Below are 17,157 nucleotides of genomic sequence, written 5' to 3'. Positions count from 1 at the left end.
CGTTAGAAAGTAGTTTTATACATACACACACAAATAATACTTATAGAATAAACATCTTTTTACAAAAATCACGAGTTATATTGATACCTGTAACGTGTTTTTCTTTTTTCATTTGAATCATTTGAAATATGTCTCTTAGTATATTATTTTCATTCATGTTAATCCATGTTCTTCATTTTGTCTAGTAAATATTTAAACAGTCATCTTATAAAAAAATATTAAAAAAAAAAAAAACTAAATAAACAATAATCTATTTAAAAAAAAAAAATTAAAAAAAATAATAAAAATCATTACTATGTTAGGAATATATCTCATATTTAGTTTTATAAAGTTTATGGATTTGGTTGGACTGTTTTATCTTAACGTTGGCATCACTGTATATTGGTCTTGTGACCACAGAGACAACTGGAAAAGTTTGACCAGATAAAAGTTAAAGTCATTAATTTTAATCGTTTAAAAAATTTTTATTAAATTCGTCATCGTTTAATATCGTCTTCAAACATGGTGGAAAGGGCAAATATTAAAGAAATTATCCCAGCGTTACCCGACGAGAAAATTGGTGAGTAATCTTAATAAAATTGACAGTATAATGTGACAATGCCACTCCCATGATTTCAAAACATATTCTATAACTTCTTATTAATGATATTTAAGTTTTGTCAGTTAAGTTTTGGAATTATTGAAGTAACTATCGTTTACAGATATGCTGGCAGCTACGAGTACTCTTCAGCAACAAGCTGCTGAAATAAGAAATCAAAGAATCAATTGGCAGTCATATTTACAGTAAGTATACATTTATTTTCTATTTTATTTTAATCTGAATAAAATAATGATAATAATAATAATAATAATAACAAATGTTATCATTTATTCATGACAAGTATACTCGGCAAACACAACTAACTGGTTAAGCTTGTAATAATGTATATATAAAAATATTTCAATGTTACATGTATTACTTTTCATTTTGTAGATCACAAATGATACCTAAAGAAGATTATGACTTCATAGTAGCTTTTGATACAAGCGATGCTAATGCTCGGGAAGCAAAATTGAAGGAAAATCCACACCAAGCTGCTAAGACTTTTCTCAATCTTCTTGATCATATTTCAAAAGAACAAACTACACAGTATATTCTTACAATGATAGATGATATGCTTCAGGTATTTCATTTAAAACGTGTAAAAATATTTAATGTTTATGATGTTATCCTATATTTAACTATTAACTGTTATTATTCTTATTTTCAAATGTTTACACATAATAAATATTTCATTTTATTAGGAAGATCGTAGTCGCGTTGAAATATTTCGAGAACATTCTTCACGTAAACGAGAATCAGTTTGGGGACCATTCCTTAATTTATTAAATAGGCAAGATGGTTTTATAATAAATATGACTTCTCGTATTATTGCTAAGTTAGCTTGTTGGAGTCATGAACTAATGGAAAAAACTGATCTTCAATTTTATCTAACTTGGTTGAAAGATCAACTTAGATTAAGCGTAAGTTTGTTAAATATATTCAATCATACGTTGAGAATTATAGTGCTTGGTAATAATACTTACATATTTAAATTTAAATCTAAACAAATGAGAACAATTTTTTTTATATAATTCATCATTTGTTTCAGGATATTAGTAAAGCATGGTTGTTTTTAATATTTTGTGTTAATATATTATTTGCTTGAATGATATCTTGCTTTGCTATTTAGTTTAGATAATAATATTTATGATAGAAACGAGCATAAATAAGCAAGACACTTATATTACTAATACCTTACGTAGATTAGAATGTGCTTTTGTGAATTAATCTGACCTTATTATGAAAATATGTTTCATAAACCTTATTATCGTTTAAAGTTTTAGCAATGTTATAACCGAATAATCAAAACAAAATCTAATTTAATAATTGTCCTTTTTAAATTTACTTGTCTTTACACTAGAATGCTTGGATAAATCACACTATTTGATATATTATTTATTTTATCAAACGACAATTAAGAAATTAATGAAATTAACAAATGTGGGAATAAGATTAAACTAACATCAAATAATTTAAAATCACGACGATATTATCTCTATTGCTTTTTATACGGTGAAGGGTTAAATGATTAATTAGTATATTAGGAGTAGAATATATGAACAAAATCAGATGGGGTTTTAGTTTGAAGCTCTTCAGGAGACAGATTTGCATGCAGAAGTAATGCAGGATACTTCTATGGAGGAGGCAGGGGAGACCAATGAACTGCACGAATTACATAATCCGGTTGGTTCTGTAATAACTAATTATAACTATTGATATTTGGAAAAATTGCATATGAAAGAAGTGCAGGGAGCCAGAAACATTCATTAAAGCACAAATCAAATTCAATTTTAAGTTAACGATTAATTATAATTTAATTATAATTTAATTATAATTTAATAGGTGTCAGGACAGTTATCAGTTTACATTGACTTTCATAATTCGATTGACAAAATGTCAGATAATAAGAGTATTTGATTTAATTATCTTTATATGTATCTAAACTAATTTTCTTTAACATGTATTTTTCTGTTTGTAGTTTGTTTCGTTGCTATTTTTTTTAGATTTTTACCTAAACAGAATAATGATTTCATTTTTGACAATATTATTAAATGTAAATTGAATGCTTTTAGTTATCTCTCATGTCAAACAAAATATTATTATATAAAACTTACATCCATTATCTGTTTTTTTTTTTTTTATCATTTAGAATAATGAATACATTCAGTCTGTTGGACGGTGTCTTCAAATGATGTTGCGCGTAGATGAATACCGTTTTGCATTTGTTACTGTTGATGGAATTTCAACACTTTTGAGCGTTCTATCTGGCAGAGTAAATTTCCAAGTACAATATCAACTTATTTTCTGTCTATGGGTACTTACATTTAATCCATTGCTCGCAGAAAAGATGAATAAGTACGTAAAAATACAAAATATATAATATAATATTTCATTCAATTACGTATAACATTTGTTTTTTTTGTTTTTGCACAGATTTAATGTTATACCCATTCTTGCGGATATATTGAGTGATTCCGTTAAAGAAAAAGTGACACGAATTATTCTTGCAGTATTTAGGGTAAGATTAATTATAAATATTTAAAAATATATATATTAAATTTACATTTAAACGATTATATTTTATTAATTTCACTCTATTATTTAACAGAATCTTATTGAAAAAGTTGAGGATGGTCAAGTAGCCAAGGAACATTGCATTGCAATGGTTCAATGTAAAGTATTGAAACAATTGTCCATTCTATCCCAACGTAAATTCGATGACGAGGATATCACTGATGACATTGAATTTTTGAATGATAAATTACAAGCATCTGTACAGGATTTAAGTTCATTTGATGAATATTCCACCGAAATTAAATCTGGACGTCTTGAATGGTCACCCGTTCATAAATCTGGAAAATTCTGGCGAGAAAATGCTAGTAGATTGAATGAAAAGAATTATGAACTTTTACGTATCTTAGTTCATATATTGGAAACAAGTAAAGATGCTCTTGTCTTGAGTGTTGCTAGTTTTGATATCGGAGAATATGTGCGTCATTATCCACGAGGAAAACAGTAAGTTAACGTGATCATTACTATCAATACAGTTTATATTATATTATTTGATAGTATAAATCATGCACTACTTGTATTTATTAGTATTATTGAACAATTGGGTGGTAAACAACGAGTAATGCAATTGTTGAGTCATGAGGATCCAAATGTAAGATATGAGGCTCTTCTTGCTGTTCAAAAACTTATGGTGCACAATTGGTAAGAATATTAAAAAAGAAAATAAATTACATTCTTAATAGATTTATCACATTTCATTGAATAAAAAATTTGCCTTTAGGGAATATTTAGGAAAACAGTTAGAAAAAGAACAAACTGGAGCAACTGGAAGTAAATCTGGAGCTACGGGAAATAAATCAGGAACACAAGTTCCCGCTAAAGCTTAATATTTTGTTATAATTAGTAGACTCTTGGATAAGCAATTATATGAATGCTTACGCCTTTACTAAATATTGATTATATACGTTTAGACGATATATAATAATTTATAATCTATATGTATTAATATTCTGTACAAAAAAAAGAAACATAATTTGCAACAAAACAAGATAGTCCATCAAGAAAAAAAAGAAAAAAGAAGTATTACACTGTCTTGTTATTCTGTTAAATCTGATTCATTGCTTCCACGTATAAATATAATAATTAATGAATCGGACATTATCTTATTATGTACATATATGCAAAATTCTTCAATTGTAAATGTTGTATAGCCGCAAATATATTAACTAGACAGTAGTAAAAAGATATTTTTTAAATTTAAGGGATGTTAATAAAAATAAATATATACAATACATATATAAAAATGTTAAATTTTACAATTGTTCATCATTTTTCTCTACACGACAATTGAACATTAATATTACAACTAGTTAATTGAGTTACAAGATATTTAAATATATAAGGAATATCAACTTCTTCTACAGAAGTGTCATCACCACAAAGTTTACACTTTTGTTTTCTTTCAGTCATACCTGTTGGGCTTACTGATAATTCTATAATAGGTCCTAATAACGTTCCACACTTTTTACAAATTAAAGCCTAGAAAGTAACATATTTGATTAAAAAAAAAAAAAAAAGAACATATGTATATATAATTTTTGAGTTAGAATATAAATCAAAAAAATAAATGACACTACTTACGGTAATTTTATCGGAGCAATGGAAAAGACGATCTTGAAGAAGATACGAGCATCCATGAGATATTAAAGAATCTCGTTCCATTTCACCAAATCGAACACCACCACCACGTCGTCGTCCTTTAATTGGTTGCCTAGTTAATATATCAATAGGACCAGTGCTTCTTACCTGTTTATTAAACAGAAATTATTACTATCTTTTCATATAATTCACATCATCATTATTATTATTAAAAAACCGAAAGATACGAACCTGCCATTTGTCTGATACCATATGACGTAATCTTTGATAGTGTACAATTCCAAAAAATATATCAACTGTCATTTCACGTCCATCTATACCAGAGTACATTCTTTCTGTACCGTAAAAATTATATCCTCCACGTTCTAATAATTTTCCAAAATAATCTACTGCTGTTTCATTCTCGTCAAATCTAAATGGTGTTGCATCGTGTACTAATCCATGTACAGCTGCAGACTTTCCAGCCATTACTTCAATCATCATAGCTTACAAATAACAATAAATATTTCTTTTAGATTCAACGATAAATTATTAAAATATAAATAATGTACATTAAAATATTTGGTCATAATTACCTATTGTCATACGACTTGGAAAACCATGAGGATTGAATACTATATCTGGTATAATACCTGACTCAGTAAATGGTAAATCTTCGGCTGGCCATTTTTGCGAACAAATACCTTTCTGTCCAGCTCTTGATGCAAATTTATCGCCAACGCTTGGATTTCTCTAAAAATATCATTTATGTTTTTTTTTTTTTAATATAAATTATATTAAATAAATTAATAATGTGTAAAAAATATATATATTATACAAACTGAAATACGAAATGTGATACAAGCTCTTTTTGGAGTATTAGGATTTAAAGTACCACATAATTTTACGGTATCAACGTATACATCTTCTTTTCCTTGGTATTTTCTAGTTACATAATTAGATTGTTCAACGTCATAATAACTGTAAATAAAAAATACAACAAAATTAAATACAATATAATAAGTAAAACAATATTATTTAACTATGACAATAAGTATTATTTGTTCTAAATCATTTACCAATAATAATAATCATTTTCTGAAATTAAACAACCAGGTATAGGTAAACCATCAGAGTCTAGTTTTTCAGCGAGGAAAGGTTTATTCGGATCGCGTGCAAAAAAACTTTTGTTATCATTTAAATCAATAAATTCTGATTTATAAACCATTCCATGAGCGAAACCTCGTTCATGAGCAGATTTGTTAATAATCATTGCATCTTCCATATCATATCCCTAAATAATGTATATCATTAAATTAATTGATATTTTTACAATGATCATCATATAGCTACGATTACTTACTGTATATGAAATAACAGCTACAATTGCATTGGTACCCATAGCAAAATCATCCATATCTATTTTATCATAATGCACTGGTCTAAATAAAGGAGTTGCTGGTGTTTGTAATCTATACAGTTTTGTTTCTGATTGTTGTTTCCACGTGTGGCATGGTGTACCCATTGTTTGTTTACTCATCTATAAATTTATTGTATTGTATGTAAAATTATCTAATTTATTTTTTAATTTAATCTGTATGCAAGCAAGATACTTACTTGACACTGATACATATTTCTTGGACTTTGATTATAGTCTGGCATAGGAATAAGACATGCCAAATTACTTAAGAACGAAATTTTTGTTAATTCTTGATGAGTAGTTAACTGTAAATGTTAAAAAAAAATATATATTAATAGATAAACAGAATATTAGTATATAGTTATATTAAAAGTAAATTAATTTCAAAAACATATTTACACCATCATAGGCTTCTTCTGGTTCTACACAAATATCCATATAAACTTGTTCAAACGTTCCAATAAGTTCTGTTTCTTTAGTAGCTAAATTTAATACCGGTCTCATCATACGTGCAGGATTAGTGAATAAAAATAATCCTGGATATTGAGCTGGTACTTTTCTCTTTGGAATTAATACTATTTCCAATGTAGGAGGTACCTGAGATTTAAGTCATTATATATATATATATATATATATATATATATATATATAAGTAATGTAATATAATTATTTATTATTTCATTAAAATTACATACCTCTTCACCTTTTATCTTGAGTACTCTTAACTTATCCACGGTTCTATTTATTGTATTATCATCGATAACTCCAATTACTTTCCCATCCAATAAAACAGTATATGAATCTTTCCAATTATCAACAAAATTAATAGGTATCATTCCAAGATCTAATAATACCGTTGGTATAGCAGCTTTTAACTTGGCATTTGGATGTTTTGTAACAATGCAATTCATAGTTAAATGATTAAGTAAACCACATGGTGCACCGTCTGGTGTATGCACAGGACAAATAAATCCTACAATAATTAAGATTAATAGTTATACAAGAGGATGTCAAATTATTGTATATTAAATTATTACAAAAATATAATAAATTATTACCCCAAGCATCTGGTAAAAGTTGTCTTGCTTCTGTAGTTCTCATTTCTTGGAAAAATGAACCTCTGTGGATTGCACGAAAATGACTCATGTAACGCATTCTGTTTATATTTTCTGCAACTATTGTAAGTCCACTAGTTTGCATCAAACCTAATCCTGTAGGTGTTCTTAAGTTTCCAGTAGACAAAAAATTTTCCATTTGTGAATCGAATGATCCTCCATATTTCATTGCATTCAACATTTCCTCTAGGATAATATATGTATACAATTATTAGAATTAATCAACAGATTTATTAGATTAATACATCAATGTTAATATACTTACGTATTGTTAAAGTATAATTGGTGGCAGTGGTTCTGGCACGTTTAAGAATTGAAGTCTTAAGAGTTGAAAGCCATCCATATAACTTTTCCTTTAACACTTGTAAATATAAATGACCACCTAATAAGCATTCTTGCATCATTACAGAATCGGCACCCTCTGCAGCACACTTATTATTAGCAATAGCAAAAAGTTTTCTTGTCATAAATACAAGTAAATAAAATTTATCGAATGGATCATCTAAATGTATAGTAACACAGTGCCTGCGAATAAAGAATATAATAATAATGATAATCATGATAAATAAGATAATCATTGATAAATAAACAATTTACTAAAATAATAATTACTTAATAATGAAATCACATATTTTTATATCACTTGCATCTTGAGATAATTCAAAAAATTTAATTCGAAATATCTTTCCAATATATGCTTTACATTGTTCATGTGTATGTAAACCTTCACTGTGTACTGCATGTAACATATTTGAAATACATCCTCTATAATGCAAATCATCTTCGCAACCAGCCATTAAAGCATTATAAATAAAAATATCTGATACATCGACTAAACACTTTAACATTAAGATAAGAGGTACGTAGTATAAAGTTTTTCTGTGCACGAACATTAATTTGACAGAACCATCGGTAACATAATGCAATGTATTATTCTGCAAAGTAAAAATAACAATAATTAGAATACTAGTAAAACGATGAAATAATATCAACAATAATGCACTTACAGATGAAGTATTATCATCTCTAACACTTCTTAAAAGTAATCCAAGATCGCTAAACAATGCACCACGAGCTTTCCATCCAGATCTTTGAATTGCAATAGGATAATTTCTTCTGGACATTAATAACATGCGTATGAGACGTTCATGTCCTTTAATTATAAAATAACCACCCCATTCTTGTTCATGTTCATTATGAGCAATTAATTCACTTGGACTCATTTTATTAAGATGGCATCTATTAGACTATGGCAAAATATATATTATAATCTTTTTATTATAAACAATTTTGTGAAAGATAAATTGTGTATTATAAAAATATATACCTTAACCATAATTGGGATATTCCCCAAATCCTTTTCTAGCATTTCTCCTTCTACACCATTGACAGACCATCCTAATTGAATGACTATTTTTCCTTTATAAGTAGTACCGCTTTGTCTACATTCTGTAGGATATATTTTATAATTTTTTATACCAATTATATTTGAAGGAACACTTGGACTATAAATGGAAACATCATTTATCCATAACTTTACTTTATCGCCATTAGGAAGTTGTAGATAAACCGGTAGTATATCTTTAATGGCTGTAAAAAGTCCATCTTCAAGCATGTAATTAAAAGAATCTATATGTGGAGCTCCTAAAGTTTGTAATAACTGTAATAAACACAAAAGAGATATTTTTATTTATATATAATTATTTAATAATAACCTATTATAATAACCTTTTATAATAACCTCTAACCTATTTAATAATAAATAAACTTACTGGATTTGGTTTATCTGGTGGTACTCCAAAATTTGGAGAAGTATTGGTCAATTTAGGTTCAGTAAACATTTTTGTTTATTCAATAAAATAAAATAAGAAAATAATTTACATATAAATTGCAATTATTATGTGCAATAACATTTATTTAGTTTTAAAGCATGAATTAAAAGCACGTGTACGCAGTCAGTGATGCTAGGACGTGGGATTTTTCTCACGCATGCGCACTACGTATCCTCAGTGACGTATATACTTCTCTCAAATATGGGGTATCGTTAGACCCCTGTGACAATTACAATACGGTAGACTGTGAAGGGCGCCTTACGTGTACCTACTGTTGCACATAGATACGTCCATGGAAACACCGCCGTCGAGCATGCGCGTGATGTCATCATGCGCTATATATATATATTTATATACGTTCAATTTAACCAATCATTTTTCTGATAATTGCAAGCTATAGGGATTTAGTTTCTTCTCTGGTGATGTGATAAAGAACCGTAGAAATACTAAACAAAATATCCCTAGAAAATGAAAAAAATAATAAAGATATAGATGCACATTTTTTCAAAGACGTATATTAAATTTGAAAAACCCTGGGTAGATAAATTTGTTAAATGTTAAATTATATTTAGAAGATAAATATATATATTTATTATATTATATATATTTTCTATTTCACAGTAATGTGCAATTGTTGATATATAATAAAAACTGCATAGAATATAACCTACAGTTTGACATTTAAATAGTGTTGCATGCATTTGGTGTTGATTTTTGATAGTTCCTTATTATTTCTTCCTATTACTTTCATGTGCTTTAAATTAGTGTTGCCAACTTGAAATTAGTTAAAGAAATAATAAAAATAATGATAAAACTATAAATTTGATATCTTCTGCCTTCTGATAATTCTGTCTATAATAACCGGTGAAAGATGATTGTACTTTTAGTTATGTTTAATTTGTGCTTTAATTTTTAATTTCATATATAATTTGCAAGATAGAAGAAATTATCGTAATAACATTGAAGTATTTAAAATTGTATTTTTTTTTGTGTATGAATCTTTTAATAAAGTATATAATATATTCTATATATTATGGATTTCTTTAATTTTGTTGAAGAATAAAAAACAATAAAAATATGTATTCTACGAAAACACCTACTCTTCGTATCGACGAGGCTGATTTGAAATGTAAAAATGGTTGTGGTTTTTATGGCAATGCGGAATGGGAAGGTTATTGCAGCAAATGTCATCGTGAACATTTACAAAAGCAACGAGCACAGAGAGAGTATATATCAAATTTACAAACTGTTGACGTGTAAGAATATTCTCTTCTATTTTTATTATATTACATTTATATAATGTTATTTTGTTGTTTCCTGTTATTATAGGGATACGTCTAATAAAACTTTACCTACTGGATATCATAAGCACGAAGAAAAAAATCTCAACAAGAAAAGAAGTATAAATTATTAAACATTTCTTTTCGTAAACCTGCATCAAAATGTAATGTATTCAAATGATTATTTTCTTATTATTGTAATATATTTTGTACACATCTTAATCATATTTCTATTGATCAATATTATTATCCATTAATAATTATTTGTCTTCTTTTCTTAAGTACAAGGATGTCAAGAATTACTTTATGAATTAACTAAGGACAATTCAGATTTAGAAAAAGTTAAAGCTGAAAATAGGGATTTAATTGCATCAATTGCAAAAACACCGGTTGAGAAAGATGTACGAAAATGTATACATTCATTCGTAGTTGATATTCTTCAAAATAAAGATATTAAAAGAATAGAAGAATTGTCTGAAATAACTCAGACTTTTTATCAAGTATTTGCTAAACGTTTAGAAAATAGTTTTAAATATGCAGGTATTTATATTTTATATCTTTTATCATTTATTCTAAAAAAATAGATGAAATATTTCTTATGTATAATATTAATTATTATTATTATAGATATATCTGCAGATATTAAAGAAAGATTATTAGATTACGTCGAAAAATATTCTATGACGTTGTTATACAGAATTTTATTTTGTCCACCATTCACAACGGATGAAGAAAAAGATTTAGCGATTCAAAAAAGGTATGTTCATCACAAAATCTATTAAAATTATTATTGGGATATGATATAATAATATAATAATTTGTATATTTTATTTTTAACAGAATAAGACAATTAAATTGGGTCAGTGGAAAGAATTTAGAATGTCGAATACATGAAACAAGTTCTGAAGTCCGAGAACTTGTATACACATCTATAACAGGTTTGTAATATACATATCTTTTTTGTGTGGATATATTTTAATTATAATATAATCAAATAAAAAATTATTCCTTTTAGATTTATTAAATATGGATTCTGCTAAAGCTCCACAAGAAAAATTAGCCTGCGTTATTTATTGCTGTAGAAACATATTTTTATTGTTACAACAATCCGTAGATGCACCAGCATCTGCTGATGAATTTTTACCAGCTCTTATTTTTATCGTTTTAAAAGCCAATCCTGCACGACTTAAAAGTAATATTAATTTCATTACAAGGTTTTGTAATGCCAGCAGGTTAATGACGGGAGAAGGAGGATACTATTTTACAAATTTGGTATAATATTATATTTTATTAGTAATGTTCATCATATATATATATATATGTATAAAAAAGAAGTATTAATTTATTTCAATAATTATTTTCAATTTCAGTGCTGTGCTGTATCTTTTATTGAGAACTTAACTGCTGAATCTTTAAATATGGCTGAAAAAGATTTCAATGCTTATATGTCAGGAGAAAGAGTACCAGCTAATACATGGGAATCTGCACTAATGATGTGTGAAGTGAATAGAATATTTTTTTTCTTATTAATTTATTATCTTAACCTTTTGAATAATATGTTTTTATTATTTCATAAATCTTATTTATAGAATTTACACTTGATGTGCGAAGATATAACGTTACTTGATAATTTGAAAGCGAAAAATTTAGAAATAATTAAAGAAGCAAACGAATTACAAAGTAAAATGACACAATTTAAAGAAGATATAGAAGTTAAAGTATCTACAGCTATTGAAAAATCTCCTTTATTGATAACACAAAGTCAAAGATTGCCTACGAATTTAGATTCAGATAATATTGAAAATTACCAATTACCTCCACCTATTATACCTCAGGTAAATAAATACGTGCTTACGTGGTGCACGCGTGTAATGTCATTTATTTAACATTTAAATATTCTTTTTACAGGTTTATTCGCATCCTATTAATGATCAATCTCAAAACAATTTATTGACGAATAATTCAGCCGATTTAAGATCTTCATTACTGATGGAGGATTGTATTACACCTTCTCCGACATTTGATTTTCCTTCTTTTACCGGAGATGGCAGTTTGGATGTCAGTAAAGCAGATGATGAAACGAGTCTAATCAGTTTAGACACACAATGTGATTTATTGATGACTGATTCCCAATTACACGACAAAGATACACCTGATACATTGCTTGGGAATTCAAACACTTCTAGTGCAAATCTTATATCATCTATTGAATCAATTGGTCAAGAAGATTATCATGGATTTACTATACAAGGATCGCATATACCAACTATTCCTTGCAGTACAGGTGACTTGTCTATTAATTCAGCAGAATTGTCATCTGATAGTCATTATTCTACTTACTTCCATAAGATGTAATATTGTTTATAGATTTAGAAAATTGTTCTTTAGATCATCATACATTACAAATTGAATAGAGAAAAATGATGAATATATAGAAGAAATTATTAGAGCATTCCTTCTTGTTAATATATAATATTAATTATTAATTAAAAACAAGCTACTAATTACTATGATTATCTATTACAAAAATTCAATTAATAATTGCAATATATTCGCAGTGAGAGTTAAATATAATTATTATCGTTAACGTGTACATAAATAAAGTGATACATGATGTAAGATTTCCGTTTTAATATTTTAATTGGATAGCAGATATTTAGAATGTAATAATCTACGATAGATATCAAAATATGTGTACAGTGAAATTTTATAGTAATATATATTTTCATTATTTATTCGTATAATAATATAATAATTAAAATATGTGCAATAATATTTATTGTAGGACAAGAGAAACAATGTTGAAGTTTAATTTATATTAATTATTTTTAAAAATTTTATTTGAAATATAATTATTCCAATTTACGATATATTACTTTTTTTCTTTTTTTAAATATAAACACTAAGCTACGAATTATTGAGTGCATGTGCGTGTGTGTAAAACTTCATATTGTTATAATTGAATTAAAAGAAAGTTAGAGATATTCTCGTTACTAATGTTCGTTTGGTTCTGCAACCATTCATGGTATTTAAAAATGGATAGAAAGAAAGTATGCTTGTAAAAGGAAGATCTAGTCGTCCGGGAAAAAGAAAGTTTATTGGAAATATTCGCACAATAGAGACATTAACATCAATTACGAGGTCATTCGTGGATAAAGTTATTTCATAAAAAAATCATTTTTTTAATTGAAATACGATATGTAGGATAATTATAAAAATTACAATCATATTAGGATCAGAAAATTTGCAGAGTTTGTTGTGTGACTTGTTTATGAAACATTGTTGAGAAAGTTGGAAAACGTGTACACCATCAGAGTATACAATACTCGTTTAAAGAAAATGCAATTAACAGAAATGGTCATCACCAAGAGAATAATTTTAAATTGATCGGCATTTAGGAATGTCGAAAGTTAAAGCAAAAACGTGTCGAGAATTATGAAGAAAAAAAAGGAAAAAAAAAATATAATCAATCAAAAGTATTTTATAAGATGATGAATTTTCAAATCAATTAGATGCCCAAGATTCCTGATATTAATTACAATTCATATTACAAATAAGATCGAATTTTTTTCGAATAGTGATCAATGATCTATATAGATCATTGTTCTATACTACGTAAGTAAATTCTATGGATCGCCATCAGATGGGGCAACTGTTAACGAAACTGATCTGAGAAATGAGAGGATGGAGAACGGATATGTGCTTAGGAGAATTCTGTTATAACGTTTTGTCTGCAGTCGATTCGCGTACTCGAAACAGTACTCGACCTTTGACTGCAGCATCCATGAAGAAGCTTTTGTGATTCGCGAGGAAAAAATTCAAAAAATAAAAAGAACAAGGACAATTTGTTTTTTTTTTTTTTGACAATTTTCAATTAAAGGAAAACGTCTCGCGTCTGTAGATTTATTCTCTAAACGATCTGTAAGTTGTTATATATCATCATAGTCAATATTAATAAAAGGGACTAATCATATTTTCGCGCCTTTAATCAAAACAACGATTATTAGTAATTTGAAGTTTTGAATTATTACTACTTTAATGATTTTTTTAAAATAATAAATTTATTAATAATTGTGACAATACTATTGTTCTGTTTATTTTCTGTTATTTTTTTTTGTTTCTGTTAATTAATTTGCGATTCACTTTCATTGATATTCAGTGATAGGTAAATGCATGTTCTTGTATATAAAATTACGGGATTGCATCACAAATTCCAATGCACGCGTATGTATGTATGCAATGTTATACACACAATACTATTCGTTCTTTTCTAAGAGAAGCGTTTTCTTTTTTTTATATGCAAAATGATTCGTTTTGTCATACTGAAGATATAATAGCAAATACGTTCACGTTATCGATCATACATTTTCATTTTCATTTAACTTTTTTCTTACCGATTTTAATGACTTTTATTATTATTTATGTTATCTTCTTCTTCTTCTTCTTCTTCTTTTTTTCTCTTTGCACGTATAAAAAAAAATGTGTATACATATGCACTTTAAAAAAAAAAAAAACTTCCGGCTAATGGACATGTAGTTGTTACGTAAGAAAACTCAGTTAACGTGCATTATTATACACGATGATAACGATCTACCGTGTTGAAGAGCTCATAATGAAGTTAATGCAAAACACTGAGTTGAAAAATGTTGTCTCCTTTAAATAAAGGTGAAACGAATTTGTATTTTCTACTATAACAAATTTTATGAAACGTAAACCGTGATTTATTATCTGATCTCTTATCGAATAAACGATTTCTTTTTTCTGATTAGAATAAAATAATAATAATAATATAAATAAATTAGTAATCTGGAAGAGATCAGAAAGTTTCTTGAATTGAAAAATATATATATAAAAAAAAATAAAGAAAGTATACTAAATATATATGTAAATATATTGAAATATCTAAGAATATTTCTTGGAAGATCATGATAAAATCGATCGTGCGAAAAATGAATGCACCTATGTATACACAACACATATATATATATATATACGTATATATGTATATATAAGGAGTACAAGCACGTAGTTGATTTCTCTTCCCATGGGGGACGAAATTTCGAACGTATACAATCAACTTTGTAACACCCCGTTTATTAAATTGAAAGCCTAGAATAGTATTGTTACTATTTCACGATATTATTCTTTCATTTCTAAGACACCCGTGGGAAGTAAAATCGGTAAGAAGAAGAAGAAGAAGAAGAAGAAGAAAGAAGAAGAAGAATATGTGTAACTATATTTTAAAGACGGTGTTAATAAGACGTGACGGTGTGTGAAACTCGTTCGTGTAAAAAAAAAAAAAAAAAGAATTCATATCCGTTTTCTCTATAATAAAAAAAAAAAAAAAAAAACACCATAAGTAAAAACATATTATAAATATATCTTAAACAAAATTCAAAATATATAAATAAATAAATTATATAAACATATAATTTATTTGTTCTTTTATATTAGGAAAAATATTTTCATTTTGGTGTGATACACCTATACACGTATATATATATATATAATAAAGGTATATACACATAAGTACACGTATGAACGATAACCCCTTTAAATATAATCCCTCGTTCGAGAAACCGATCACGTACACGTCGTGTGGAATTAAATGATGTCGCGTTGATAAATGTGCCGGGCCCTTTGTTCCCGATACTTGCATGCACCGTTAAGACTATGTATTTTTTTCTTTTGTTTTTTTTTTCTTTCGTTTTTTCTTTCTCCTACGTGGGAGGGATCAAAAACGTACGTTCGCATATTATCTCATCGTTACCATACCAAGACGATCATTCAATTAATTATAAACTATATATATGTATGCATAGAGAAATTTATAAGAAGAATTGATTGATCCAATTTAATATTTACCTCGAAATAAAATAAAAAGAAAAAGAATAATATGCGGCCATAATTATGAAAGTGGTCTAAGTCAAAATTAAAAAAAACAAAAAAAAAAAAAAAGAGGAGTTTATTAGTTATTACGTATCACATTATTTTAAACTAAATAAATTCAATGTAATTTGAAAACGATATTGTCAAAAATGAATCGTTAGATAATGTTTGTTTTTTCAATATTACATACAATTCATATAATGTTCAAATAGAAATCTTTAAATATTTAGAAACAAGAGTTAAATGACTTCATCTAGATCACTTTCTTAATTATGGGCACATGTAATGAATATACTTTAAATAATTATCTTTATTAAATAATCTTTATTATACTAATTATTAATACACATCATTAGCTTTTTTTTTTTTGTGATTACGTCACGTGAGAAATTTGTAAGCACGTCGTAGGTCGCGTTAAATGTTGTTAATATGCAATAGTAGTATGTAGGATAGAGAAAGATAATAAGTGAGAGTGAAAGATGAATAAAAAAAGAGTGTGTGTGTGTGAGAGAGAGAGAGAGAGAGAGAGAGAAGAAAATCGTGTCGCGTTATCTCTCTTACGTTTAGGCACCATCCACACCGGTTAACGGGGTGACGGGGTACGGGGTGATCATAGATGATCGCAAATTGTCCGTAATTGGCAGGAAGTCATGGCAGGGGGACCGTTTTTACGCCCCCTCGTAACTCTCTTCTACGTTCATTAGCGTACTAGCTTCTGCGGTTCCATTTCCCTCGAGCGAATTGATTTCAAGTACGATTAACGCCCTCGTACCATATATATATACACATACATATACATTAACGTTTTGCTTGCTTATAAAAGAACCTTTGCCCTCCGTTCACCTGCTTTTTAAAAGGATACGAAAAACCCACGTTGTTGTTGTTTTCA

General features: G+C 27.4%; 4 protein-coding genes across 6 annotated transcripts in view; 3 read left to right on the top strand and 1 right to left on the bottom strand.

The window, feature by feature from the left end:
• The first annotated feature begins 375 nt into the window (after positions 1–375).
• On the top strand, positions 376–4,127 carry VhaSFD (V-type proton ATPase subunit VhaSFD). 2 transcript variants are annotated; one of them, XM_015325926.2, is made up of 10 exons: positions 376–559; positions 702–783; positions 974–1,163; positions 1,285–1,503; positions 2,165–2,266; positions 2,733–2,938; positions 3,017–3,101; positions 3,192–3,598; positions 3,683–3,796; positions 3,876–4,127. In XM_015325926.2, the coding sequence occupies exons 1-10, from the start codon at positions 502–504 to the stop codon at positions 3,979–3,981; spliced, it is 1,569 nt and encodes a 522-aa protein (XP_015181412.1). In that variant the 5' UTR covers positions 376–501; the 3' UTR covers positions 3,982–4,127. The 2 variants fall into 2 exon arrangements, with proteins under 2 accessions (XP_015181412.1, XP_015181413.1); XM_015325927.2 differs by lacking the exon at positions 2,165–2,266 and having other exon boundaries at positions 377–559.
• Positions 4,128–4,392: 265 nt separating this feature from the next.
• RpI135 (RNA polymerase I subunit Rpl135) lies at positions 4,393–9,244 on the bottom strand. Of its 2 annotated transcripts, none has more exons than XM_015325844.2 (16): positions 9,040–9,244; positions 8,595–8,927; positions 8,275–8,514; positions 7,880–8,202; positions 7,533–7,792; positions 7,211–7,453; positions 6,848–7,125; positions 6,552–6,749; positions 6,350–6,457; positions 6,096–6,272; positions 5,812–6,026; positions 5,575–5,713; positions 5,329–5,485; positions 4,985–5,238; positions 4,736–4,900; positions 4,393–4,633 (listed from the first exon to the last, which is right to left on the bottom strand). In XM_015325844.2, the coding sequence occupies exons 1-16, from the start codon at positions 9,106–9,108 to the stop codon at positions 4,421–4,423; spliced, it is 3,372 nt and encodes a 1,123-aa protein (XP_015181330.2). In that variant the 5' UTR covers positions 9,109–9,244; the 3' UTR covers positions 4,393–4,420. The 2 variants fall into 2 exon arrangements, with proteins under 2 accessions (XP_015181330.2, XP_089025961.1); XM_089169835.1 differs by lacking the exon at positions 9,040–9,244 and having other exon boundaries at positions 8,595–8,716; positions 8,808–8,927.
• A 468-nt stretch (positions 9,245–9,712) lies between these two features.
• On the top strand, positions 9,713–12,998 carry Rabex-5 (Rabaptin-5-associated exchange factor for Rab5). The gene is given in 10 exon segments (XM_089169978.1): positions 9,713–10,355; positions 10,429–10,486; positions 10,489–10,543; positions 10,662–10,919; positions 11,007–11,136; positions 11,220–11,317; positions 11,395–11,651; positions 11,750–11,881; positions 11,969–12,214; positions 12,288–12,998. Coding segments are annotated over 10 exon segments (1,860 nt in total). The 5' UTR covers positions 9,713–10,176; the 3' UTR covers positions 12,735–12,998.
• Positions 12,999–13,934: 936 nt separating this feature from the next.
• Positions 13,935–17,157, top strand: part of Tsp5D (Tetraspanin 5D) — a 10,612-nt gene continuing 7,389 nt past the window's right edge. The window contains exon 1 of the mRNA XM_015325931.2: positions 13,935–14,300. The gene's annotated coding sequence lies outside the window, so the exon portion shown is untranslated. The remainder of the gene's footprint in view (positions 14,301–17,157) is intronic.

Source organism: Polistes dominula, unplaced genomic scaffold, assembly GCF_049000335.1.
Source record: "Polistes dominula isolate Pdom_NZ unplaced genomic scaffold, Pdom_raw_medaka contig_49, whole genome shotgun sequence".
In the NCBI taxonomy this organism is placed as follows: Eukaryota; Metazoa; Arthropoda; class Insecta; order Hymenoptera; family Vespidae; genus Polistes; species Polistes dominula.
Note: the sequence above shows the minus strand (reverse complement) of the source record. Positions and strands in the feature narration are given on the sequence as shown.